This window comes from Myodes glareolus, chromosome 6 (assembly GCF_982192425.1).
Source record: "Myodes glareolus chromosome 6, mMyoGla1.1, whole genome shotgun sequence".
NCBI classification, from domain to species: domain Eukaryota; kingdom Metazoa; phylum Chordata; class Mammalia; order Rodentia; family Cricetidae; genus Myodes; species Myodes glareolus.
The window spans coordinates 18,991,628-19,017,050 of NC_142031.1; the positions used below are offsets into that span (position 1 = coordinate 18,991,628).

General features: G+C 49.5%; 3 protein-coding genes and 1 long non-coding RNA gene across 5 annotated transcripts; 2 read left to right on the forward strand and 2 right to left on the reverse strand.

The window, feature by feature from the left end:
* Nucleotides 1–3,836: 3,836 nt before the first annotated feature.
* LOC146894121 (uncharacterized) lies at nucleotides 3,837–7,938 on the reverse strand. Its single transcript, XR_015002202.2, has 2 exons — nucleotides 7,793–7,938; nucleotides 3,837–4,080 (listed from the first exon to the last, which is right to left on the reverse strand). It is a non-coding gene; the product is annotated as an uncharacterized LOC146894121 (long non-coding RNA).
* Nucleotides 7,939–8,021: 83 nt separating this feature from the next.
* On the forward strand, nucleotides 8,022–17,594 carry Pithd1 (PITH domain containing 1). Its single transcript, XM_048443236.3, has 6 exons — nucleotides 8,022–8,293; nucleotides 8,787–8,830; nucleotides 9,214–9,291; nucleotides 14,712–14,816; nucleotides 16,119–16,227; nucleotides 17,122–17,594. Exons 1-6 carry the CDS (start codon nucleotides 8,096–8,098, stop codon nucleotides 17,221–17,223), a joined length of 636 nt encoding a protein of 211 aa, XP_048299193.2. The 5' UTR covers nucleotides 8,022–8,095; the 3' UTR covers nucleotides 17,224–17,594.
* LOC146894122 (uncharacterized) lies at nucleotides 8,287–23,749 on the reverse strand. 2 transcript variants are annotated; one of them, XM_085690491.2, is made up of 4 exons: nucleotides 23,390–23,749; nucleotides 11,120–11,173; nucleotides 10,248–10,402; nucleotides 8,287–8,927 (listed from the first exon to the last, which is right to left on the reverse strand). In XM_085690491.2, the coding sequence occupies exons 1-4, from the start codon at nucleotides 23,549–23,551 to the stop codon at nucleotides 8,909–8,911; spliced, it is 390 nt and encodes a 129-aa protein (XP_085546617.1). In that variant the 5' UTR covers nucleotides 23,552–23,749; the 3' UTR covers nucleotides 8,287–8,908. The 2 variants fall into 2 exon arrangements, with proteins under 2 accessions (XP_085546617.1, XP_087763143.1); XM_087907017.1 differs by having other exon boundaries at nucleotides 11,102–11,173.
* Lypla2 (lysophospholipase 2) lies at nucleotides 21,030–25,398 on the forward strand. The gene is made up of 10 exons (XM_048443235.3): nucleotides 21,030–21,185; nucleotides 22,636–22,741; nucleotides 22,964–22,995; nucleotides 23,100–23,165; nucleotides 23,611–23,658; nucleotides 23,747–23,817; nucleotides 23,947–24,020; nucleotides 24,095–24,196; nucleotides 24,301–24,474; nucleotides 24,551–25,398. Exons 2-10 carry the CDS (start codon nucleotides 22,664–22,666, stop codon nucleotides 24,599–24,601), a joined length of 696 nt encoding a protein of 231 aa, XP_048299192.1. The 5' UTR covers nucleotides 21,030–21,185; nucleotides 22,636–22,663; the 3' UTR covers nucleotides 24,602–25,398.
* The last annotated feature ends 25 nt before the right edge of the window (nucleotides 25,399–25,423 follow it).

Genomic DNA, 25,423 nt, shown 5'->3' on the forward strand with positions numbered 1-25,423 from the left:
TCAGTGGAGCAGTCTTAAGGTAGCAAGCATATTTAGGGGGTGAGGCGTGCTAAGGTGAGCATTTTCTGTATATGGTCAACATTCACACTAGGACCAAAGGAAGACTGTCATCCTCTGAGCCTCAGCTGGGAAAGCCTTTGCCATTTTTATGATTCTGATACATTGGAGTCCTTGGCGTGGCCTTGCCAGTGTCAAGTAATGCACATTCACTCAGGATTTCACTTGCTCCCTATAGGCCTAGCCTTAAAGGATTTGGCGTTTGTGCCTAAAGCAGAACAGGACCAGAAAGGAGTTTCAGAGACAACCTTGGCATCAAATATGTAAAGAACACTTGGTGAAGGCTGGTGCTCCCTGTGCTTAAAGGCCTGAGACTGAGCTAGTAACGCCATTATATTGTTAGGAACTGTGATTCAGAGATGGAGTAATAGCCATGTTGAATAGCTTCAAGGGGCAGAAAAGGATTAGAAACCCAGGTTCCCTGACTACAAGCTTTGAGCCCTTCTGGCTCTTAGTCTCCCAAGAGTGTGCGGGGCAGATCTACATCTTCCCTTGGCCCTGAGATCAAAAAGAACTTGATAAGAACCTGCTGTGTCAGCTCTAGCTGAGCTGTACAAGTTGTAGCATTTGTTAGAGGGACCAAGGGCTTGTCTTGGCTCACCCTGCATGTATCCACTGGACTAGACCCTACATCAAACTGGGATCTCACAGCTACCCAGTTCTGTAGCCATCCTCTCCTAAAAATGGCATTTTTGGCCCTTGGTCTAGACTTCCCTTTCCTCCCCACTTTGTTTTACTGAATCTAGTTGTCAGTGTTAGGGAAACTACATCAAAGTTAGTTATGGGAATGTGTGTGATGGGTGATTATACCAGGAATTTGTAAGTTAGTTTTTTGCCTCCTGTTGTTGAACCAGTACTGATATTAGATCTTGATATTAGATCTTGCTGATTGGGCTGGAGAGATGGCTCAGAGGTTAAGAGCACTGATTGCTCTTTCAGAGGTCCTGAGTTCAATTCCCAGGAACCACGTGGTGGTTCACAACCATCTATAACAAGATTTGGTGCCCATTTCTGATGTGTGGGCATACATGCCAGAACACTGCCTACATAATAAATAAATTAAAAAAAAAAAAGGACCTTGCTGATTATGCCAGGCCCCTTTTGGTCCTGATACTCTGTCTGTTCTCACGCACATCCTAGGGAGTCAGTCATGGTTCTGTTTTATTTGTATTTGTTAGTGGAGTGTGAGGCAAAGTTTTTGTAGCTCAGGTTGGCCTTAATCATTGAGTGATCCTCCTACCTCAGTCTCAGAAATGCTGGGATTATAGGCATATACCACCATGCCCTGCTCCATTTAAAAATAGAACTAGGTAGGCATTGGAACCCCATGCCTTTAATCTTAGCACTCAGGAGGGAGAGGAAGGTGAATCGTTCAGGGCCAGCCTGGTCTACAGAGTGAGTTCCAGTACAATCAGGGCACAGAGAAACCTTGTCTTGAAAAACCTAAATAAATAAATAAGAAAACTGAAGTACAGAGAATCCTACTATTGCCCTATTTGGGATAAGGGGCAGTGTGTGGTGTGTACAGGTACACAAGGTACACACATTCACTCCTGGAGGCCAGAACCTTGAGGTCCTTGAGGTTGGCTGGTTATGCCTCGTCCTCCCTGCCTGCAAGCACTGGAATCCTAAGTGTGGTTATGTTAAGATCTAGCCTGAGGTTGGGTACCCTTTAATCCCAGCACTTGGGAGGCAGAGACAGGTGGATCTCTGTTAGTTCGAGACCAGCCTGGTCTACAAGAGCTAGTTCCAGGACAGTCAGGACTGTTACACATAGAAACCATGTCTCAAAAAACAAAACAAAACAAAAGATCTAGCCTGAGGTCATAGAAATTGTTCTGGGTGCCCAGTGTCAGTGGAGCACACTGTACGCCTTTTGGGGAGGCAGAGACAGGCAGCTATCTATGAGTTCAAGGCCAGCCTGGTTCCAGAACAGGCTCCAAAGCTATGGAGAAACCCTGCCCTGGGCTATAGTGCTGTGTGGCTGCCTGACTCCAAGGCATCTGCTCTCATGAGATGTCCTTTCTCAGTCACAGACACACACAGCCAGCTGGGTTTCAGAAGCAGAGCCTCAGTCGCTGCTGAGAATTTCTGGCGCTGGCGGAACTGATAGCTGACGGGATTCTCTGTGGCTTGGCACCTTGCCGCTGCCCATCGTCTAAGTGTTCTCTTTTCCTTGAGTCTCCCTGACCGTTTAAGTAGAGAAATATGACAGTTCTGCAAAATCCCCTGGACCTCCCTTTCTGTGCCCCGTACTGACGGAGTGTTCTTCAAAGACTAACAGAGTTTCAAATGCACCCAAACTTCTCAAGCGTCCTCTGTACCCAGAGTGCACGTTTCAAAAATCAACAGAAGGGTTTTAGCCTGAATGTGTCCTCTTCCCCTCCCCCACCAGTTCTGATGTTGAAATCCTGAAATCCAGCATGATGGCGTTAGGGGGCAGGGCCTCTGGAGGTAACTAGGTCATGGCGGCTTTAGCTTTGTGAAGAGAATATCCCCTGTATAAGACGAGAAATGCAAGCCTGGCCTGGTGGCACATGCTGTAATCCCAGACCTTGGAAGGCTAAGGATTATGTATGCGTTCAGCTCAGCCTGGGCTACATGCGACCATATCTCAAGTGTTTAAAAATTAAAAATTTGAGAGCTACTCCGTTAAATTTGCCACAAATAGTGCTGCAGGGCCAAGGGTCAGGGCTGGGAAGTTTGCTCAGCACATGCCTGTAGGATCTGTTGCAGTCTCATCACTGATTAAGCAGATAATGGCCCATGTCCCCAAGAAGCCATGCAATAGGGGCTAGGGAGATGGTTCAGTGGTTAAGAGAACCTTGGTTTGGCTCACAGCACATGTGGGGCTCACATCCCTCGGTAACTCCAGTTGCAGGGGATCTGATGCCCTCCTCCAGCCTTCAATGGCAGCCAAGCACAAACGGAGTGCACGTGCACATTTGAAGCACACACTTAGGCACATAAAATTAAATCTGAACAAAGTAAAGCTGTGTAGTATAGAATAATCAAATAACTGTAAATAATTGTTTAAAATGTAATTCTCCAGGTTGAGGAGATGAGTCAGTGAGAAAAATCTCTTCTGCATGGGCATGAGGAATGGGATTCAGAGCCCCAGAACTCACATAAAAAGTCAGTCATGGCTACGGTTGCATCTATAACCCCAATGCTGTGGGAGGCAGACTTAGCCGAGCTCCTGGACCTGGAGAGACCCTGTATGGACGGAATAACGTGCAGGACAGTAGAGCAGAACATCCGAGGTCCTCCTCCGGCCTCCATGAACACAACTCAAACTGAAAACAATAATACTTAGACATCTCCGAGCCAGAGTGGGAGAGCAGGAGTGGGAAGCAAGAACATTGCAAATTCAAAGCCAGCCTGGGCAACAGAGTAAGATCCTGTCTTAAAAAAAGAAAAGAAAAGAAAAGAAAAGAAAAGAGAAAAAAAATGCGGGGCAGTGGTGGTGCACGCCTTTAATCCCAGCACTTGGGAGGCAGAGACAGGAGGATTTCTGCGAGTTTGAGGCCAGCAGATAGAAATCCTTGCTGCCAAGACTGAAAGCTTGAGTTTGATCCCTGGGACCCACAGCGTAGAAGGAGAAACCAAGTTCAGCAAGTTGTCATCTGAATCCACATGTGCACAGTGGCATTTTCTCCATAAATAAAAATGTAACGAAAAAACTGATCATTTGTACTAGACACTCCTACAAGACAGATAACGGCAGGAGCCTTAGTTACTCTTCTATTGGTGCGGAAAGACACCATGACCACGGCAACTCAGAGAAGAGAAAGTTTATTTGGGGTTCACAGTTTCAGAGAGTGGGTCCATCACCATCATGGCAGGGAGAAGGCAACAGGCAGGCAGGCATCGGAGCAGTAGCAAGAGGCAGGAAGAAGGGCTGGAGAGATGGCTCAGTGGTTAAGAGCATTGGCTGCTCTTCCAGAGGTCCTGAGTTCAATTCCCAATAACCACATGGTGACTCACAACCATCTGTAATGAGATCTGGTGTCCTCTTCTGGCCTGCAGGCATACATGCAGACAGAACATTTTATACATAATAGATAGATAGATAGATAGATAGGTAGATAGATAGATAGATAAAAAAGAAGCAGAACTAACTAGGCATGGGCATTTGAAACCTCCAAGCTGCCCCCAGTGATATACCTTCTCAAACAAGACCACACCTCCTAATCTTTCTCAGACAGTTCCTGTTGCAAAATATTTGATTATAATGTGTAAAGATATGTCACTGTGATTGGCTTAATAAAGAGATTAATGGCCATTAACTAGGCAGAAAGAGGTTAGTCAGGGCTTCTGGGGACAGAGAGCTCTGGGAAAAAGAAGGGCAGAGTCGCCAGCCAGAGGTGGAAGAAACAGGATAGGCCAGGAAGTGGTGGCGTGGCGCACACCTTTAATCCCAGCACTTGGGAGGCAGAGGCAGGCGGATCTCTGTGAATTTGAGGCCAGCCTGGTTTACAAGGGCTAGTTCCAGGACAGACTCCAAAGCTACAGAGAAGCCCTGTCTCGAAAAAGAAGAAGGAGGAGGATGAGGAGGAGAAGAAGAAAAAGAAGAAGAAAGAAGAAGAAGAAGAAGAAGAAGAAGAAGAAGAAGAAGAAACAACAGGATGGGGAGAATGGAGATAAGGTAACAGTCATGGAAGAAGGTAGATTAAGAAGTATGGGTCAGAGCTAGTTAGAAACAAGTCTGAGGGAACTGGAGAAATGGCTCAGCAGTTAAGAGCATGCTCTTCCTAGAAGCCCTGAGTTAATTCCTAGCAACTACATGGCGGCTCCCAACCATCTATAATGGGGGTCTGATGCCCTCTTCTGGCATGTAGACAGCACTCATGCCTAAGAAATAGATGAATAAATAACTTAAAAAAAAAAACCAAGTCTGAACTAAGAACAAACTTTCATAATAATAGGTTGCTGTGTCATATTCTGTGAGCTGGTGGTCTCGGCAAGAAATTTCATCTAGCTAGCTAGATAGTGGTGGCACACACCTTTAATTCCAGCACTCAGGAGGCAGAGGCAGGCAGACCTCTGTGAGTTCGAGGTCAACTTGTCTACCAGGGCTAGTTCCAACACAGGCTCCAAACCTACAGAGAAACCCTGTCTTGAAAAACCAAGAAGAAGAAAAAAAAGTTCATCTACAAGTCCCACCAACTGGGGACCAGACATTCAAATGTATGCAGAGAGTAGAGTCATTAAAACCACAACCTAAACCCCTTCATCTCTTAGTTGCTTTTGGTCATGGTTTTTATCACAGAATTAGAAAAACAAACTATATAGAAATACAAATTCTATGTAGGATAGAAAAACACTGCACAGAGATCTAGGAAACTGAATGACCCTGCGTTTCTTCAATGTTCTGAAAGAATTCATCCAAATAACAAGGTCCACATATCAGCAGCCTATAGGATCTTGTACCACGTGCCATGTGTGCCTACGTGACAGGTGGCCTCTGAGGAGCTCTGTCTCTTTTAGGATTCAGTTTCCTCAAGACACTGGATGAACATGTCCACCCCGTGGAACCATGGGACCCTGCAGATCTGACAGCATTGCAATGGCTAAGGTTATCTCATCAAAGACACTGGATTCTTCTACCTTGGCTTATCTTGACTCACTTGCTCTGGGGACAGTGAGTTTCTGACATACCATAGGCTTACTTAAACTGTCCACATGGCCATAAGGCCAGGTCTACACAAACTTACTGTCACCTGAGTACCCTAGTCTTGGACCTTCAGGTGACTTCAGGCTCCTGAGAGATCCCAAGGAAGCCACTCCCAAATTCAATTCTTGATTCAGAAACTGTGAGCTAATTGTTGTTCGAAGCCATGAAACCAGGGAGCTGTTATGTAACAAAAGAAACCCACTTCTAACTGAGGGGAGATGGGCAGGGCTGTGGTATTTTTATAGCCTAAAAAGGAAACAAAATTTGCCTCTCCACCTTTGAATCTGCACTCATCCGTGAAACTTGTTTTGACTAGGGAATCATTATAAGCAAACTACTGAAGCGGCAAATTAAAAAACACCTATGCCCAGTTAGGTATGGTGACACCCCAGTACTCAGAAGGAGGAGGTAAGAGGATCAATCAAAGAAGCCAGCCTGGGCTATCTGATGAGACCCTTTCTTTAAGTGAACAAAACAAATACCAACCAAACAACAAAACAGGCCAGTATGATGATTCCAGAGGTAGGGCTGCTTGCTACCAAACATGATGATTGAATTAGCTCCCCAGGATCTACATAGTGGGAAGAGAGCACATTCCAGCAAGTTGTCCTCTATAGTTGTACACACACGCATGCACACACACACAATCTAAAAAGTAAAAAATGTGCTTGTGTTGGATTCTGGGAATTTGGTGGCTGTCATTTTGTATCTAAGTTTAGGTGCCTTTGCTGGTGCCATGGGCCACCATCGTCCCCGATGACAGCCAGTGTGACTGGCTAGTCTAGTGAGGCGATCCCAGACTTCCAGCACATGAGGAGGTGGTCCAGGAAAGAGCTACCCTCGCTAGTCACAAACTGAACGCCTGTTCAAAGCTCCTATTTTCATGCCCCTAGCTAATTGATTGAACACCATAACATTTGTGTATCTTGTCTTTCTCTCCTCTCCTCCCTGCTCTAGGAGGATGTGTTTCAGGATTACTAATGGATGAGTGCAAAGCCAGGCCACTTCCTAACTTCTCTAAAAATATAAACAAATAAATGTGGGACATGAGAGACAGACACCTACAGTCAACTTCTTTTTTTTTTTTTTTTTCTTCTTCCTGAGACAGGGTTTCTCTGTGTAACAGCCCTGGCTGTCCTGGAACTCACTCTGTAGATCAGGCTGGCCTCGAACGCACAGAGAACTGCCTGCCTCTGCCTCCTGAGTGTTGGGATTAAAGGCAGGAATTCTTCCACCCACTAGTCACTGTGACTACTGAACAGATACTGTCGTGCCCCAGAACAGATGAAGAAATAGTCTCAGACCAGGGAAAGAATGCCCTTTTTCCTAGTGTAACATGACCAGCGGCAGACCCAGACACTTGCACCCCAGGTCTGGTGATGATCACAGCCTGCTATCAAGAAAGTAGCTATGTGCTATGGAGATGACTCAGTGGCTAAGTGTGCGGGCTGTGAAGGCACAAGGTTCAGAGTTCAAATCCCAAGCAGTACGTAAAAGCTGACCATGGCCCCAGGTATGCAGCAACCTTAGCTTTGGAGTGTGGAGTCCAGGAGTTCATTGACCAGTTAGTCTTGTCTACTAAATGGTGAGCTTCAGGTTCAGGGATTCTGCATCAATAAGATGGGGCTAAGCACGCCTTTAATCCCAACACTCAGGAGGCAGAGGCAGGTGGATCTCTGATTTTCAAACCAGCCTGGTCTACACTGTAAATTCCAGGCTAGCCAGAACTAGGTGGTGAGACAGTGAATCTAACACCAGACATGGAGGTGCATGCCTGTAATCCCTGAATTTGAGACTCGGAGGCAGAAGGATCAGGAGTTGAAGGTCATCCTCAGATATATAGATCATCTGAAGCCAGCCTGGGTTCCATGAGAACCTATCTGTAAAGAAAATCGAGGGAAAAGGGAGAAAGAGAGAGAAGGGGAAGAGGTGGAAGAAAGTAGGGGTAAGAGGGGTAGCGGGGAAGAAGAGAAAGAGGGGAGGCCGGCTGTGCTGTCCCCTGGGCCCCGCCTTATCCACCACTCCCGAGAAAGCTAGCCGCTATGGAAGAAAGCGCACGCTTTGGCCGGGCAGAGGAGGATTCTCGTCCCTGTCACGCGGTGCTCTCTGATTCCGTGGCGTCCCCAGCCCTTCAGTTTCCACGCCAGAAAGGTGTCGCTTTTCCCCACCATCAGCGCTAAGCTCGGCGGGCGAGCGTCCGCTGCCAATCCCTCCCGGCCCCGCCCCCTGGCCCCCACGCGCACGCGCCGCACAGGGGCGCCTTTTACGACGCTCCAGTTGCTGCGCTTGGCGGCGGGCGCGGAGCGGAGCAAGCGCCGGTCGAGCTACGGCTCCCGGGAGTCGCAGGCGGGCGCTGTCGCCATGTCGCACGGGCACAGCCACGGCGGGGGCGGCTGTCGCTGCGCCGCCGAACGCGAGGAGCCGCCCGAGCAGCGCGGCCTAGCCTACGGGCTGTACCTGCGCATCGACCTGGAGCGGCTGCAGTGCCTGAACGAGAGTCGCGAGGGCAGCGGCCGCGGCGTCTTCAAGCCGTGGGAGGAGCGGACCGACCGCTCCAAGGTGGGCGGCCGGGGCGGGCTCGAAGCCGCGGGGCCTCGGAGGGTAGACAGGCAGGGAAACTGAGGCCCAAAAGGAGCAAGATGGGCGTTTCGCCTCCATTCCAAGGCGGCGAGGGCTGCTGCCTCTCCCTCTGACCATTGGTCCAAATGGCTGTCCGACGGCATCACTTAGCCTAGGGTCGCGACCCGTGTTTCCTACCTGGAGCCCAGGACCTCTTTGAAAGCCATGTGAAGGCTCCCCAGAAGGATACACTTAAGCACAGGTCTTTTGAATTCGCAGCCCCGGAAACCCTCAGATCTAGTTTAGATAGAGGGTCTGTGGTGATTAGAACCCTGGCTGAGACTCAGTATAGCCTCATGCTCTTGGGACTTAGCGGGGTAGGGTGGTGGTGTAGGTCTGTTTGCATCGCCAGTTTGTAGAACAGGGAGGCAGGAAACCTGACGTCGTAGGCTCTCGGCAGCTATTTGTTGCTTTCTCTCCTCTTCCCCCACAGTTTGTTGAAAGTGACGCGGATGAAGAGCTTCTGTTTAACATTCCGTAAGTATCTCCTCGGTATTAGCTTCCGGCGAGGTAGGCTCTACCCAGTTGTCGGCTTCAGATGGCTTCATTCATTGGCTACGTCAAGAGTGCACATCTGTTTGCAGAAATGGGACAGATTACTTTGGTGGGTCTGAAAAAGAAAGCATCGTAACTTTTGTGTGTCTGTGTGTATGAGTAGAAATGAATGTGTTTGTTGAATTAATAACCGAGGAGTTGAGGTAAATTTCTTAGAGTTGTGGAATGACAGAATCTTTGAAATGACTACAAGGGACAGGTAGGTAAATTGGGCTGAGAGAGGGGAGGGTCTTGCTCACGCAGGGTCACGCGGCTTTGTGGGATTCGATCCCAGGTAGGCAACGCTCTCGTTTGCATTCTGGCAGGTTTACGGGCAATGTCAAGCTCAAAGGCATCATCATCATGGGAGAGGACGATGACTCACACCCCTCGGAGATGAGACTGTGAGTAGCCGGGGCCTAGGCCCTCGGGAACCTCCCGCTTGTCTTTTCTCTGCTGCTGACATGTTGTTCCAGGGATCGGGAGACGGCCCAGTGGGTAAGAACGCTTGCTGCATAAGCGGGAGGCTCGGGATTCAGATCCCCAGCGCCCAAGTGAAGAACTGCTGTGGCCTCTGCGCTGTGGGGAGAGCAGGATTGCAGGGCTTGCAGGGGTCCGCCCAGCTCCAAGTTCAAAAAGAGACCTGTCTCGGGGGAGTAGGTGAAGAGTGCCAGGGAGGGTCCTGAGGTCCTTGGCTTCCGTGTGCATATGCCACACACAGACAGGTTGGTCCGCCTGGGTGTGCCAGTGTACACTTGTAATCCTAGCACCGAGGAAGCCGAGGCAGGAGGATTATTGTGAGTTCAGTGGATTGACCTTGTTCTCATTTACATTGGAATGCATGTATTGCTTCCTGAATTAGTTATATATGGAAATGTTATTTAAGAAAAAAAAATATATATATATATACACACATGTATAAAAATATGAGTTTTGCTTTATTTTTGAGACAAGGTCTTATGTAGCCCAGGCTGGCCTTCAGCTTCGAACCCCTACCTCCATCTTCCAAATTACAGGTGTGTGCCACCATGCCCAGATTTTTGATGCAGGTTCTCACTGTGTAGCCCTGGCTGGCCGGGAACTCACGGAGCTCTCTTTCTCTGCCTTCTGAGTGCTGGGATTAAAGGCACAGAACACCCTGCCTAACTGACTTTTTTTTGTGTTTTGTGGTTCTGGGAATGGACTACTAGGCCTTAGGAGTGCTTGGTACCTGCTCTACCACTGACCCTTATCCCCAGCCCAGTGACAGACTTAGATTAAGCATCCCTAGGGCCAACGCTTATCTCTTTTCCAAGTACTGACTGTGGCGGCACTCATTCAGACAGTTGGTGATGACTCTGCAGTTTCCTTAGTAACCTACCTGCAAATTCCTGGGTGTTCCTTAAGGCTGCTCTCGTGTACAGTAACCATCTTTGCAGTGCTGTGCTGACATGCAGGTGCTCCGTCTGCATCTGTTGGCCTCAGAGCAAGGTTCCGTGGTCCTGGAGAGCTTGCTTTTTTTCTGGTGCCGCCTTGCTGAAAGAAGAGGAATGTCCTTTGTGATGCTGTGGAAATGTTAAACTTTCAGGACAGCTAGGAACATAGCTCAGTGAACAAATTGTTTGCCTAGCTGGCACAAGGACCTAAGTTCATCTCTGGCACCGATGTGATAGAGTGTGCTTGTAATAATCCCCTTGCTGGGAGATAGGGGGATCCCTGGGGCTCATTGCCAGCCAGCCTCACCTAATTGGTGAGCTTCTAGCTAATAAGAGACCCTGTCTCAAACAAGGTGGGTGGCATTCCCGAGGATCACACCCAAGGTTGTCCTAACTGCCACACAAGTTTGCAAACATAAATTCTCTCTCTCTCTCTCTCTCTCTCTCTCTCTCTCTCTCTCTCACACACACACACACACACACACACACACACACACACACACTAGAAGGGTGGAGAAATGGCTTAGTGGTTGAGCATAATGACTCCTTTTTCAAAGGACTCGGGTTCAATTCTCAGCACCTGTTGGCTCACAACCATTTCTTAACTCCAGTTCCAGGGAATCTGACATCCTCTTCTGTCCTCTGAGGGCACCAGCTGTACAGTGAGGTGCACAGATATACACGCAAGGACTCATACATAAAATAATAAAAAGAAAAGAAGTGGCCACAGAGAGACGGTTCCGTGGCTCAGAGCACTGAATGCTCTTCCAGAGGCCAGGGTCTGATTTCCAGCACTCACTCGCATCAGGTGACTCACAGCTGCCTGTGACTCCAGTTTCAGGGATCCAACATCTTCCGATGTCCTTGATACCTGTGGGCATGTGGTACATACACATAAGCTCATACAGGCACACACAGATACACATAGGTAATATACACAAGGCATAGCTGGATTGCCTTGTCCAGCTTGAATACAGGGGGAGGTGCTTGATATGCCATGCTTTGCTGAACCCGTGGGATACCTGCCCCTTTCTGAGCGAATGTGGAGGAGGAGTGAGAGGAGGGAGGGGAGGCTGTGGTAGGGATATAAAATAAGTAAATAATAAAAAAGTAATAAATCTTGATTTAAGCTAGACATAGTATCTCATACCTTTAATCCTAGCACTTAGAAGGCTAAAATAGGATTGCTGAGAATTTGAGGCCAATTGGAGCTATATAACGAGCTCTGGGCCAGTTTGGGCTACCACATAACACCCCATTATAAAAAACATTTTAAAAAGTTTTTAAAAAAATAAAAAAAGCTTAATTTGGGGCTAAGGTTATAGCTCAGCAGTAGAGGACTGAGCATGTGTGAGGTCCCATGTTCAGTCCCTACCATTCCTGGAGAGGTCTAGAGTTCTATTCCCAGTGACTACATTGGATGTCTTGTAATCATCTGTAACTTCAGCTCCAAGGCATTGGACACCCTCTCCTGGGCTCCTTGGGCACACATACCGGCATGGCATCGGCTCACAGAAATTCACACATTAATAAAAATAAACCTTTAAAAATATATCTCTGTGTTGAATCATTTTAAGGAAACTCGATGTTTGATCTGATAACTTTTGATACTTTTGGATACTTAATTACTAGGGAGGTTGACTAGCTTCAGTCAAGCTGGTCTCCTGTGCCTCTCTGGTGAAGAGAGTGATCTGTGGAGCAAAGTGAGCTCATGTTCACACTGTACACGGACTAGCTGCTCCATGGATTACAGACACTGTTTATCTGTATTCTTTATTGTGTGTGTGTGTATGTGCGCCACATGTGTGCAATCGCCTGTAGAGGTTGGGAGAGTGTCCTGAATACTCTGGAACTGGAGATACGGGTGGTTGTGAGCCGCCATGTGGATGCTGGGAACCAAAACTGAATGCTCTTAATCTCTCCAATCCCATGGGTTTTTATTTGTTTATTTTTCTGAGGCATGGTCTTTCTGCTTAACTGTCCTGGAACTCACTCTGTAGACCAGGCTGACCTCGAACTCACAGAGATCCACCTGCCTCTGCCTCTGCTGGGATGAAAGGCGAGCACCATCTGACTCTTGTTTTTTTTTTTTTTTTTTTTTTGAGAGAAGGCCTCACAACAGTACACGTTGACCTCTAACTCACTATGTAGCTGAGCTTAAACTCCTGATCCTCCTGTTTCTGATCCCCAGGCGATGAGATCACAGGTGTGTGCTATCATCGCCTGAGAAGCTTTTTCTGTTTTCTACAGTATCACCCCCCCCCATCATCTTATTGTGTAACAGACTGGTCTGGTCCCAGTGTGTCAGCCTCCCCCGTCTCCCCCGTGCTGGCATTGGGTCACTATGCCTGGTGATCCATATTTGTTCTACTGTGCTGTGGGATACTAGAAGGTATTCCTTCTCCTTAGCTGCATCCTGTGCAGAGCACTGTCTCTGTGCTCACACCCCCACTCAGGCTCCAGTAATCGCTCCTCTATTCTTGTTTCCCTGGGGTCAGCCTGTCTTGCTTCTAGGTATGTGTGAGAGCGTTGCAGCATTTGTCTTTCTGTTTTAAGCTCATTTCACGTAACATCCTCTAAGCGTGTCTACATTGCATCAAATGACGGATTTTATTTACTCTTTTTATAACTGAATAGCATCCGTGCTTACGTCACGTTTCCTCTATTCATTCATCTGTTGATAGGACTGTGGTTGAGTCTTTGTCTTGGCCATTGAATTGGCACTGAATAGTGCCACGCTAAGCAGCAGCTGGCAGTAGGAGTGCAGATGGCTCCCCCATACTCACTTCTTTTCCTTTGGATATTTGCTCAGTAAGGGAATTCTTAGCTCATATGGTATTTCTATTTCCCTTTTGTTTTTTTGTTTGTTTTTTAAAGGATTTTCCACAATCACCCCCTAGCTTATATTCCTATATGCAGCGTCTGTGTCCCTCTTTCCCTGCTCCTCGCCAGTGTTTATTTCTTGTCCTTTTGGTAGTAGCCGTTGTGGGAGGGTAAGATGATAGCCAATTTGCATATCCTCGCTTAGTGGCTGAATATTTTTTTCATATTCTTGTTGGCTTCTTGAATATTTCCATTTTGTGGTTTTGAGACAGGAGCTTACTATATAACCCAGGCTGACCTCAAACTCGGGATCTTCCTGGCTCTGCCTCCCAAGAGCCGGGATTACAAGAGTGTCGTGGCACCCAGCTGTGTATCTTTTGAGAACTGTCTTTTCAGTTCCTTTGTTCTTAGAGTATCTGCTCTTCTGCGGCCGACTTGAGTGCCTCCATATGTAGTTTGGAGCAGCTTGCCTGTAGTTTCTGTCGTTCTGAAAGTTGAACCGTGGGTTTTTAACTGCGGTGCCGCACTGCCTCATAACGCGGCTCGTGAACGCTCACTGTTATTACCCTGCTGGGGATCGTTCTTGGGAACACTTTGAAGCAAACACTTGCTTTCTTAAATGACACACATTCTGCTGCAGTGAAATTATAGCCCCTCCTTTGTGGGTGTGTTAGTAAAATACCTGGAGGGACACTCAGTTGAGTGCTTCAGAATTTGTTAGGTGTTTTTGTTTTTAAATATTTTCCTTAATTTACTAGCAGTTTAACTTTCCAAAGCCTTTGATGAGTTTGTTGTCCTTTGTGTACTCTTTGAAATTTAAATCCCTAATTGTATTTTAAGAAAAATTGCTGGATATGTTGCACAAGACCTTTAATCTCAGTGCTTGGGAGGCAGAGGCAGGTAGATCCAGCATGGTCTACCTAGCAAGTTCCAGGACAGCCAGGAGAACTTGTCCCAGGGGGAAAAAAAAAAAAACAGGAAAAAGAAATATGATATGATGGTGTTCAGGTAGTTTTTGGACACAAAACCCGCTTGAGTGTTGGGCCACCTGATCTTAACTGTGTGTAATGTTTCTGCTGAAGTGTGCACTTTCCCATGAGTAAGCTGTCTTCACAGTTCAGCGTGGGCTGGATGTGCATGTGCTGAGTCGGCTCTTCTCCGTGCAGTTCCTGCATGGGACCCAGCTGAGCGCTCTGCTCGCTGCATTGCCTCTTAGGGTCTCAAGCCCTCAATGGTGCCACTGGATTGTGTGCGGTTCCTAGCTCTCTACTTGCTGTTTTGTTCTCTCCCTCCTCTCTCTCTTTTCTTTCAAGGTGGGATCTTGCTGTTTGCCTGCAGTGACCCCCAGTGAACTCTGCTTAAAAAGTCCTCTTGCTTTGGGCTCCCTGGTAGCCAGGGCTGCAGGCTTGCACTACTCCTTCCAGATTTGTCATTGGCCTGGGGATGTTTGTATGTAAATGCCAGTAAAATGCCATTTTGATCTCCTTTTGACAGAACTGGGGCTAGTTGGGCAGTCAGTAGGGAGTTATAAAACACTGAGAGATAATGCCTATTCCTTGACTTTTCTTCCCTTTTTTCCCCCTCAGGTACAAGAACATCCCCCAGATGTCCTTTGATGACACAGAGAGGGAGCCTGATCAGACCTTCAGTCTGAACCGAGATACTACAGGAGAATTAGAGTATGCTACAAAGTAAGTGTGCGACCGTCCTCCACTCTCTGTCTCTTCTTCCTTTCATTTTGGAGAAGGGTCTTGATATATGCCCAGGCTGGCCTTGAACCTCAGTCCTTCTGAAATCTGTCTCCCCAGAGTCCCTGCTGACTGCCCTGGCTGTGCCATGGCTTGTCCTTGACTTGCAGAAAGCGTGCAGCCTGTGAGCTTGCTTCTTTCTTTGGCCAGTGTCCTGCTCTGTGAGCATTGGAATCGAGTTACAACAGCAGAGGAAGCTTGATCCTTGGCATGGCTAGCTTTTGGCAGAAATCTGTGCACATCACAGACTTGTTAACTTGGAAGCACTGGGCAGTCTTGGCTGAGCATCTAGTATGGCTTAGCAAAGGTGTTTGCAGAATTCATCTGCAAAGTGTGCTTGTGGCAGACTCGTTACCTGTGCCCGCCTGCTCTCTTTCTCTCTCTCTTTTTTTTTTGTTGTTTGTTTTTCGAGATAACGTTTTTCTAGCTGTACTGGAACTCACTTTGTAGATCAGGGTGGCCTCAAACCCACAGAGATTCACCTGTGCTGCCTCCTGCGTGCTGGGATTAAAGGCCTGCATCACCACCACCTCGCCCCACCTGGTCTCTTCTTTAGTGTTCTCCAAAGGGTGAAGTCGACTTGATAAACATGGCTTAGAACCCTGCATGGTCACACATCATTCCTATTTCTTGAAGTTAGGAGCATTATATATTCCTTTCTTTGCTTTTTCTTTCTTTCTTTTTTTAAGACAGTTTTCTCACATATCCCTGTCTGGGCTGGAATTAACCAAACTGACCTTAAACTTGTGGTAATCTTCCTACCTCTGCCATCTGGGTATGGTGATGATATATGCCACTATGGCAGGTGTGGGTTTTTTTGTTTTTTGTTTTTGTGTTTTTGTTTTTGTTTTGTTTTTGTTTGGTTTGGTTTGGTTTTTTGAGACAGGGTTTCTCTGTAGCTTTGGAGCCTGTCCTGGAGCTAGCTCTTGTAGACTAGAGCTAGCTAGTAGATCTCAAACTCAGAGAGATCCACCTGCCTCTGCCTCCCAAGTGCTGGGATTAAAGGCATGTGCCACTACCACCCGGCGGCATGTGTGGTTTTTATTCATTTTTCTGTCCTTGCCTTAGTCAGGGTCTGGCAGATGCGTAGAAAGTGTTCACTGCTCCTAAGGAAACCAGGGTGAAGGACCAGGTGTTCTCTGATACTTGACTGCAAGTTGGGGCTGAAGTGTTGTCTCCCCTGGCGGAAGGACGCATGCCGCATGATCAACTGTCTTCTCTCCCTCTTTCTTTTCTACCCTCCAGGATTTCCCGATTTTCAAATGTCTATCATCTCTCTATTCATATTTCGAAAAACTTTGGAGCAGATACCACGAAGATCTTCTATATTGGCTTGAGAGGAGAGTGGACTGAGGTAAGAAAGACTGGTAAATGTGTGTGCGCACTATGGGGCAGGAGCTCCGGGGAGAAGAGCAAGTGAGGTATTGGCTGCTCCATCCGCTTATAATTTTTCTTTCTTTTTTGTTTGCTGTTTTGAGACAAGCTCTCACATTTAATTCTAGCTAGAATTAAATAAGCTGGGCATTATGTAGCCCAGGCTTGCCTGGATCTCACAGATATTCACTTGCCTCTGCCTCCTGAGTGCTGGCTTCTTAATTTTTCTTGATTTCATCATAACTTTCTTCATTGGATAGACTCGAAGTTTTTTGCTTTTCTAATTCATGTATTTTATTTTCTGAATATATTTATGTATATATGGGTATGGATAGCTTACAGGACAACTTGTGGGAGTCATTTCTCTCCTTCCACCAACCATCTGGTGTCACATGGATAACTTAGGTCATCAGCCTTGGCAGCGTCGCCCCTTACCTATAGGGATGTCTTGCTGGCCCCGCTATAGGTATTATTAGGGGAATGGAAATGATAATATTTCTATCAGTTCAGTTTTGAAGTTTAAAATTTTCATGAGTATTTTTGATACTGCGTGTGGGTGTAGTTGAGTGACAGCTTGCCTAGCATGCAGGAGGCGTGGGTTCCAGTCCGTCACACATCCTTGGCTGTCTCTTGTTCTGGACACCAGAGTTAAGTTCCTTAGACAAGTTCCTGTTCTCACCTGGATTTTCTTGGTTGCTGAGAATCTTGGTAGTGGATAGTGGTCTTTGTTGGCTTCTCAAGGTTAAAGTGTCAGCAGAGGGGAGCTTCAGAGAGAACTTGTAGCGGGGAGTCTGGGGGCTGCTGCACTTGCAGGTGCTCTGGGAAAGGAGGGCTCCCTGGTGGCCACTGACCTCACCTTTCCCTTTGCTTGTAGCTTCGCCGGCATGAGGTGACCATCTGCAATTATGAAGCGTCAGCTAACCCAGCAGACCACCGGGTCCATCAGGTCACCCCACAGACACACTTCATTTCCTAAGGATGGGTGCAGGCTCCTCAGATGCACTGTGAGTGAAGATTGCCACCACCTGCTGGGAAGGACTGAGGAGGCTCCAGCAAGAGCTGCCTGCCACAGCCTCGGCCAAGCTCTGTCTTGGGGTTGCTGCAGGAACCTGGCCTGTGGAAACCGCCTTACCACCAGGAGCAGTGTGGGTGCCAAGGAACAGTGTTCTCTAAGGCACTACAGAAGCGGGCTTAGGCTGGGTGGTGTCTGGCTGTCCTGAATAACGTTTGCTTTTCCAGTCAGTGTGGCCATGGGATCCCAAGTGTCTTGTTGCTTGTGGCAGGTTTTTTGTGTGATTTGTCCGTTTTAAAAAAGAAGCTTCCTGGGCTGCAGGAATACTTCTGAAACCGGAGTTTTGTGTTTGTGTTAGCCATCAGGAAGATCTCCAGCTAGAAACACACGTCCCTGCTCGCTCCTCTTCCCTGTCATTGCTCAGCATTTGTGTCAAGGTGCCCAGCTGGTGTCATATGTCATGCACAAGTGTCCCATGATGGTGGCTGGAAAGGAAGGAGTCTCTTGGCAAATGACTGCTTGCGGGGGGGGGGGGGGGGGATCTCTTCCAAGCAGGTGGGAGAGCATGGCGTCGTTTCTTTGTGTGGGCAGCCTGGATGGGATAAGACTGAGACTTACTAGAGATCACCCTCGGGACTCCTTGGTGTTTACTTGCTTCTGCCTTGTGTTATAAACTCAGTGCGCGAATCTGGAGACCCTGGTTCTTCTGTTTATGGCTTCTATTCACTGTGACTAATAAGCTTCTTAATAAATCCTTGCCAGACTTAAGGTTTGTATTGTCTTCTGTGCTATTAGTACCGTGAAACTCACAAGCAGATAAAACACTCATACACAAAATCATCTTAAACGCAGGAGAGATTCTGGAGGCATCAGATGAAGTGAGGATGAGGCTAAGAACAATTCCAGACGGTGAGCAGAGATAGCACCTGGTGAGAATCTGAGTGTCAGAAAACATTGAGAACTGGTTTTTTTCTCTAAATAGCAAGGGTTGGTAAGGGAATGCTGCTGAATCTGGTCCTGGAGAATTCCAGGATGGCTCATCCTAGTCAAGGAGGATGTGCAGTTTGATAATAGGTCTGCCAGTTGAAACCTTGGTGAGAATCAAAATTCTGAAATAAACTAGGAGGCAAACATAGGTCTTCAGAGCATGAAGGTTATTTCAGCCACAACCTGCTTTGTGTGAGGCATTCTGAAGACGATCAGAGGGCTAGCGGGTGCGGGTTTAGTTCAGCAGAACCCTTGCCTAGCATGTGCAGGACCCTGAGCTTGCCTCCTAGCACCAAGATAGAGGCTATTTAAAATTTTGGATTAAGGGGAAATAGAAAGTTAAAAACCTCAAAACAAGACCATGCAGAGGGTAAGAGTATTTGCTACTTAAGTCTGATAGCCCTAATTGGGAATCCCCAGAACCCAGCTGAGAAGCCCGAAGCCATCACAAGTCTATAATCCCAGTGAGACAGGCAGAAACGGGAGATCCCCAGGAAGTGCTCAGGCCAGCTTGAGTGCGGTATCCAATACTGCAACCGAGCAGACTGCCTCCAACAGGAGGTTTGCTGGGGTTGATGGTCCATGCCTTCCATCCCAGTCCTTGGGAAGCAGAGGCAGGCACAGTCTGCTTTACATAGCCAGTTCTGAGAACTGATGGTCGAACTTGTTCTCTGATGTAAACAAAGACAAGTATACACATCATACACACAAAACGCCCAACACCTCAAACACCAGCCCATCTGTTCCCCTAATATGGGCTCACATGGAGCTCCTGGACTTGGAGGTTTGAAGCGTCCTTTGCCAAAGTGCCATGTGGCCCATGTGATGAGCCTACAGGGGGAGCTGCATTTCACCCACAAACCAGTCCAGCAGGATTCTAGGATTCTGCAGTCAGGGGACCACCCCTATCCCATTGTTTTCTCCAACCTTTTTTTTGTTTTGTTTTTTGACACAGGGGTTCTCTATAAGCTCTGGCTGTCCTGGAACTCGCTCTGTACACCAGGCTGGCTTTGTATTCACAGAGATCCACCTGCCTCTGCCTCCCAAGTGCTGGGATTGCAGGTGTCTGCCACGACTGCGTAGTTGTTTTCTTCTTTTATCCCCTTCCTTTTGTGACATCCACTTCCAGGTCTTTGGCTTGCTGTGGTCTCTTGATCCTAGTATTCCAAGTTCCATTTCCATGACCTTTTGACTTAACTACAAGAACCAAATTGCTTCTTGGCCTCGAGGGAAGTGTTTTGAGCTTCCAAGCTTGAATGGCTTTGGGTTCATAGAAAAAGACTAGAGTTGGTTAAACTGGGAAAATGAGGCCTCAGTTGCCGAGGGACCCCTGTGACTCATTTCCTGTTTGCGGATTCCTGCTGGCTCTCAGGGATTCAGTCCTTCAGTTCTGCCTGTCTCAGCCTGGACTCCAAGCCCAATTTCCACTTCAGCAGTGTGACTCAGTGGTGACCAAATGAAGTTCTTTTGTTCTCAGCTCGCAGCCGGTGGCATTCGGCGCAACCTGCAAGGCATCAGTCGGCAAGGACAGTGTCAAGTCAACACCACTGGTGCTGTTCCGTGGCAAGGACAATGTCAAGTCAACACTACCGGGGCTGTTCCGTATCCTGATACGGCCTACATACTTTCCCAGGGTCCTTCTTCAAATGATTAAGGCCTCCTACTGATCTTCCAGTGTTCAAAGCAAGTTTACATGGCCTCATTGGAGCTTAACAGCAAAGTGATGAAATAGCAGGTGGTTATTATCATTTTATAGCCGAGGAAGCCGGTCAGGAAAGGCAGATTACAGTGTAATCTTGACGTTGCTATTCATTTACTTCCTTTCCTCAAGTCTCAGTTTCCCCACCTTTAAAGATAAGCGTGAAGGGCTGGTGATCTCGGGTCTTTTCAGGTCACGGTGTAGGACTGCAGCCATGATCCTGTGAAACTGGAACAGGGCTTGAGAACCAGTATGGAGGACGAACAAGGAGAAAGATGAACAAGGAGAAAGATCTAAAGTATACAAGGTGTGTAGTTAAAAGCATTCACGCCGGGCGGTGGTGGCGCACGCATTGAATCTCAGCACTCGGGAAGCAGAGGCAGGCAGATCTTAGTGAGTTCAGGGCTAGCCTGGTCTACGGAGCGAGTTCTAGGACAGGCAGGACTTTTTACACAGAGAAATCCTGTCTCCAAAAATCAAAAACAAACAAAAAAGGCATTCACAAGTTTTGGGAGGGAAGCCAACCTCTGAGATGTTAAAGTGTTCCACTACAGTGGCTATTTTACTTACATATGTATACAATGCTGTGCGCTGGAGATGTAAGCAGTAAAGTGTATCTTAATAAAACTAAATATGCCGGGCGGTGGTGGCGCATGCCTTTAATCCCAGCACTAGGAAGGCAGAGGCAGGCGTATCTCTGTGAGTTCGAGGCCAGTCTAGTCTGGTCTACAAGAGCTAGTTCCAGAACAGGCTCTAAAAAAACTATAGCAAAACCCTGTCTCGAAAACAAAAAGAAAAAATAAAATAAAACCAAATATTGGTTAATACCAAAGACCACACACAGCTGGAAGTGTGCCCTGTCCTATAGGGATGGGAAGACGCCCAACTTTATGATAAAGAATACGGTGGGGACTGTCTCTCCTCCAGGACGCAGATCGACCAGGAGGGCTGGGCTGGCAGAGCATCTGGGAATCCCCTGTCGTGTCCAGACACTGGAGGCGGCAGCGTCGCATCACAGGGAGTGGTCCCACTGTGGGCAACATGGCAGCTCCTAGCCAGCAAACCCGGACCCGCTTCCGGGTTCCGTACCACTGGCCAGGCTACTTCCGGCAGCGCGATGGCTGGGTTCCCGGGACTCGAACGGAAGTTCCGGCGGGGGCGGCCGAGGGGGACGAGTGTGTGTCTGTGCGGGAGAAAGGGGAGACTCGCCCGACCGGTCTCGGAAGCCCCTGGGAGTGAGGTACCCAGCTTGGCGTGCGGCAAGGCTGCGAGGGTCCCGGGGCGGCGGCGGGGAGCGGCCGGAGGGCGCTGTCCAGTCCTGGGACTGCGGGGCCAGGGGCTGCGCGCGTGGCGGGAGAGCGGCTGCGCGCTGGGCAGTGGGAGACCCCATTGTGGGGCGGAGGCTCCCCCGGGTCAGTGCCCCTTTGTAGGCGGGTGGAGCCTGGGGGCAGGGTAGCAAATGCCACTGTAGGGATGTGATGACCCCGGGTCAGAACCCAAGTACCCACTGTGGAGAATGGGAGATGCCGGGTCATCCCATCTCACCCTTTGGAGAGTGGAAGCCGGGTGTAGGTGGGAGTTCCCAGAGCGGAGGAGGAAGGGGATCCTAGCTTAAGGCGGCAGGTGCATCCTGTGTGGGAAGAGGATCCTCAGGGTCAGATGCTGTGTGATCTTCCTACCTTGAGGAGGGGCAGTCGGGGTCAGAGCTGGAAGGTGGGAGCCTGTAGGAGGGCGGGGCGCCCTTAAGAAGACACTTAAGGGGCAGGTAGCGGAAGCTTCCGGAGTTTGGAGGATGCTAAGGATGGGGAGGGGCCAGCCAGCTTGATATTCTTTTGTGTTGGGAGTCCCAACACCTGTTCATTTGGAGACCCATTTGGAGTCAGTGGCAGTAGCAACAGCAGGTAGCCCCGTGGAGATGGGAAGGTCTGGAGCACAGTTTGTCGTGGAAGATGGCAGAAGGGAGTTGTTAGGCTCTCATGGGACCTGGGTGGCTTCCAGAGGCCCTAGGAATTTCCTACTGAGCCAGAAACTGCTGTGAATTCTGGATAGGGGCTGGAGGGGAAGAAGAGGGAGGTGGGTGGAACTGAGTCTGTTTCCCTGGCATTTTCTTTCCTTCGTCTCTTCTAGGGCCAGGACTCAGGGAAAGAGGGGCTCCAGGGTTCCAGGAAGGGACTTTGGAAGGGTGCCATTGGCACTCAGAGGCTTGTGGGGAAAAGCTGCAGGAAATGCCCTGCCTTTCCTTGTCCCCCACTTCCAACCCCTGTGCCTGTCCATCTGTGCCATGCTTGAGCTCTGGGGTTGGGTCAGAACCAGGAATGTGAGTTCTAGACCATGAGGATGGCTGCCCATGCTTCTCAACTTTGGGATAAGGCCAACTTTCTTTCTTGTTTTTTCAAGACAGGGTTTCTCTGTGTAGCCTTGGCTGTCCTGGAACTCATTCTATAGACCAGGCTGGCCTCCAAGTCAGAGATCCATCTGCCTCTGTCTCCTGAGTGCTGGGATTAAAGGCTTGTGCCACCAACACATGGCAAGGGCCAATTTTCTATCCCTCTGTCCCAGACTTCTCTTTGCTGGTATTTTCTCTCAGCTCAGAATCCAACCCTGGTGATGTGTGGCCTGGGGGTGCTTCTTTAACCAGGAGGCTTCTTTGGCTTGACTTTGTTCTTAATCTACCACCTTCCCTTGCGCAGGCCCAGCCTGCAGGGAGCCCTGCAGTGTATGTGTGGTAACACCATGTCTGTGCCCCTGCTCACCGACGCTGCCACCGTGTCTGGAGCTGAGCGGGAAACGGCCGCGGTAAGGACCCTGGGCCAGACTTCTGGGTGGCAACTGGCTGTAGGCAGTGTGGGAAACATGGAGGTGGCGGTATGAGAAGGGACTAGCCTGAAGCTAGGAGGGGGTTAATAATCTGTTGACTCCCACCTTGGTCTCCCCAGGTCTGGAGGGCGGGGGTGTGTGTGCTGGAGTTGGAGGGTCTAAACGGAACCTTTCAATCCCATTTTTGACTTTTTTTTCCAGGTTATTTTTTTACATGGACTTGGAGACACAGGGTGAGTGGGCTGAGGGGTGGGGGTGCTCCTTCATCAGGTGGGGCTGGAGGACCACTGTCCCTCTCAATCCTTCCTTTACCGGTGCCTCTTCTTCCCTCCCACAGGCACAGCTGGGCTGACGCCCTCTCCACCATCCGGCTTCCTCATGTCAAGTACATCTGTCCCCATGCGTGAGTGTCACCCCAACCAGAGAGGGGCTAAGGGGTGGGGGTGTCCTCTAGCCCTAGGCCTGGCTCTTTTCATCAGCTGCCTCCTGGGGCTTGGGCTTAAAGCAGTCAGGCCTTGTTCAGTTTTATCTTCGTAGAGTCTTAGAAATAGGCTCCAGTTTCTGCCTTCACCCCCAAGGCTTCCTAGACCCAAGACCTCCTAAACAGAGTATTTTCCAAGTACTCACCCTCTGAGCTGGACCCCATCCACGGGCGTTAGTCTCTGCTTCTCCATCCTTATCGCTGATGCCCCAACCACAGGCTCCAGCCCCACGTGGCAGGTTGCCTGGCAACACTTGAAACATAGGCTCTGCCTGCTGGGAGGGGCCCCCAAGGGCAGTTGTGCCCATGCCCAGGCTCTCTACTGATGCTTTGTCCCTCCTGAGACCTCCTGGCCACCCCTCCGCAGGCCCAGGATCCCTGTGACACTCAACATGAAGATGGTGATGCCGTCCTGGTGAGTGTGGAGCAGGAAAGAGATGGCAGCTGAGGTTGCTGTAGGGGCTGGCCAGCTCTTCCAAAAACTGCTGCCTCTGCTTGCCCAGGTTTGACCTGATGGGGCTGAGTCCAGATGCCCCAGAGGACGAAGTTGGTATCAAGAAGGCAGCAGAGAACAGTAAGGCTCCAGCCCCCACTTCACATCCCCTTCCCCTTCTCCCTTCCCGAAGCACTGGGCAGTGCCTGCTTGCTCCCTTTAAGTCCCCAGCAGCTTCCTCCACCCAGTCTTGCCCTTCCCACCCCCCAGTCAAAGCTTTGATTGAACATGAGATGAAAAATGGGATCCCTGCCAATCGAATCGTCCTGGGTGGCTTTTCGCAGGTGAGGAGGCTGTAAGGGGGAGGGGCTGGGTGTGTGAGCTGTTCCCTCCTGATCCATCATTCTCTTCTCCCCAGGGCGGGGCCCTGTCCCTCTATACAGCCCTTACCTGCCCCCACCCTCTGGCTGGCATTGTGGCATTGAGCTGTTGGCTGCCTCTGCATCGGAACTTTCCCCAAGTGAGTATCCATGTCAGCCCCTCCCCTCCTGAGGGTCCCTGTGGCCTGGGTGCTGTGCTGCACACAGCACTGACCTTGACTTGGAAATTCTTTCTGGCCCACAGGCAGCCAATGGCAGTGCCAAGGACCTGGCCATCCTCCAATGCCATGGGGAGCTGGATCCCATGGTACCTGTTCGGTTTGGGGCCCTGACAGCTGAGAAGCTTCGGTCTGTTGTCACACCTGCCAGGGTCCAGTTCAAGACATACCCAGGTGTCATGCACAGCTCCTGTCCTCAGGTCAGTGGGGATGGCCTCCTCCCATGCTCTCCCTCCTCCTTCCCGGAAGGAGCCTCACAATCTCCCCTCATCCCAGGAGATGGCAGCTGTAAAGGAATTTCTGGAGAAGCTTCTGCCTCCAGTCTAACGAGTTGCTGGCTCCCATTGCGGTCCCCCAGCTCACCAGGGACCCTGCAAACAAGCAGCGCACCATCTTGGATCTGAGCCGGTCGAGCCCCTGTCCTTTCTCTTCCCATCCTGTCTTCTTCCCACAGACCTCTGGGGCAGGTGGCCAAGGCTGGCCAGGCCTTCCTGCTGGCCTTGGCCATCTGGAAGTCAGCAGCAGGGGTGGGCTGCTTTCTTCCCCACTTCCCCAGAGGTGGGCCCCAGCAGCAGTATTGGAGGGGCTGTAGGCAGCGGGAGAAAGGGGCCCAGCTGCTGACCCACTCACTCAGGACCTCACTCACTAGCCCCGCTTTGGGCCCCCTCCTGCGACCTCAGGGTTTGGCCCGTGGGGCCCTTATGGGCCCCCCACCCCAGTGATTCTGCCCGGATAATCGTCTCTCCTGCCTCACTGCAGCTGCTTCTCTGTTACGAATGTGTCCACGGCCCGGGGCCCTTGCTACTGTGGGCTGCCTGCTTCTGGGCAGGCCAGTCAGTGAGGAGGTAGAGTCCCTCAGGGCCTCCCCTCAGCCCCTCCCCAAGGGGGGTTGGGCCCTGCCTCCCCATGGCCCTTCCTTGCAGGCCTGGAGTCTGCAGGGCTGGATCAAGGTTTTCAAGGGCCCCCTGCCCCCTGCTGTCTCACCCCCACTATGTCCCCACTCTAGGGCCAGGGAGGTGTGGGGGGAGGAGTTGTGTCTTGTCTTCTGTCTCCATGTGGTTTTGGGTGTTTTTCTTGTTTTGTCCTGGATTCCGATAAAATTAAAGAAATTGCTTCAACTCTCAGGCCTGCCTGATGTGGTGTGGGGTG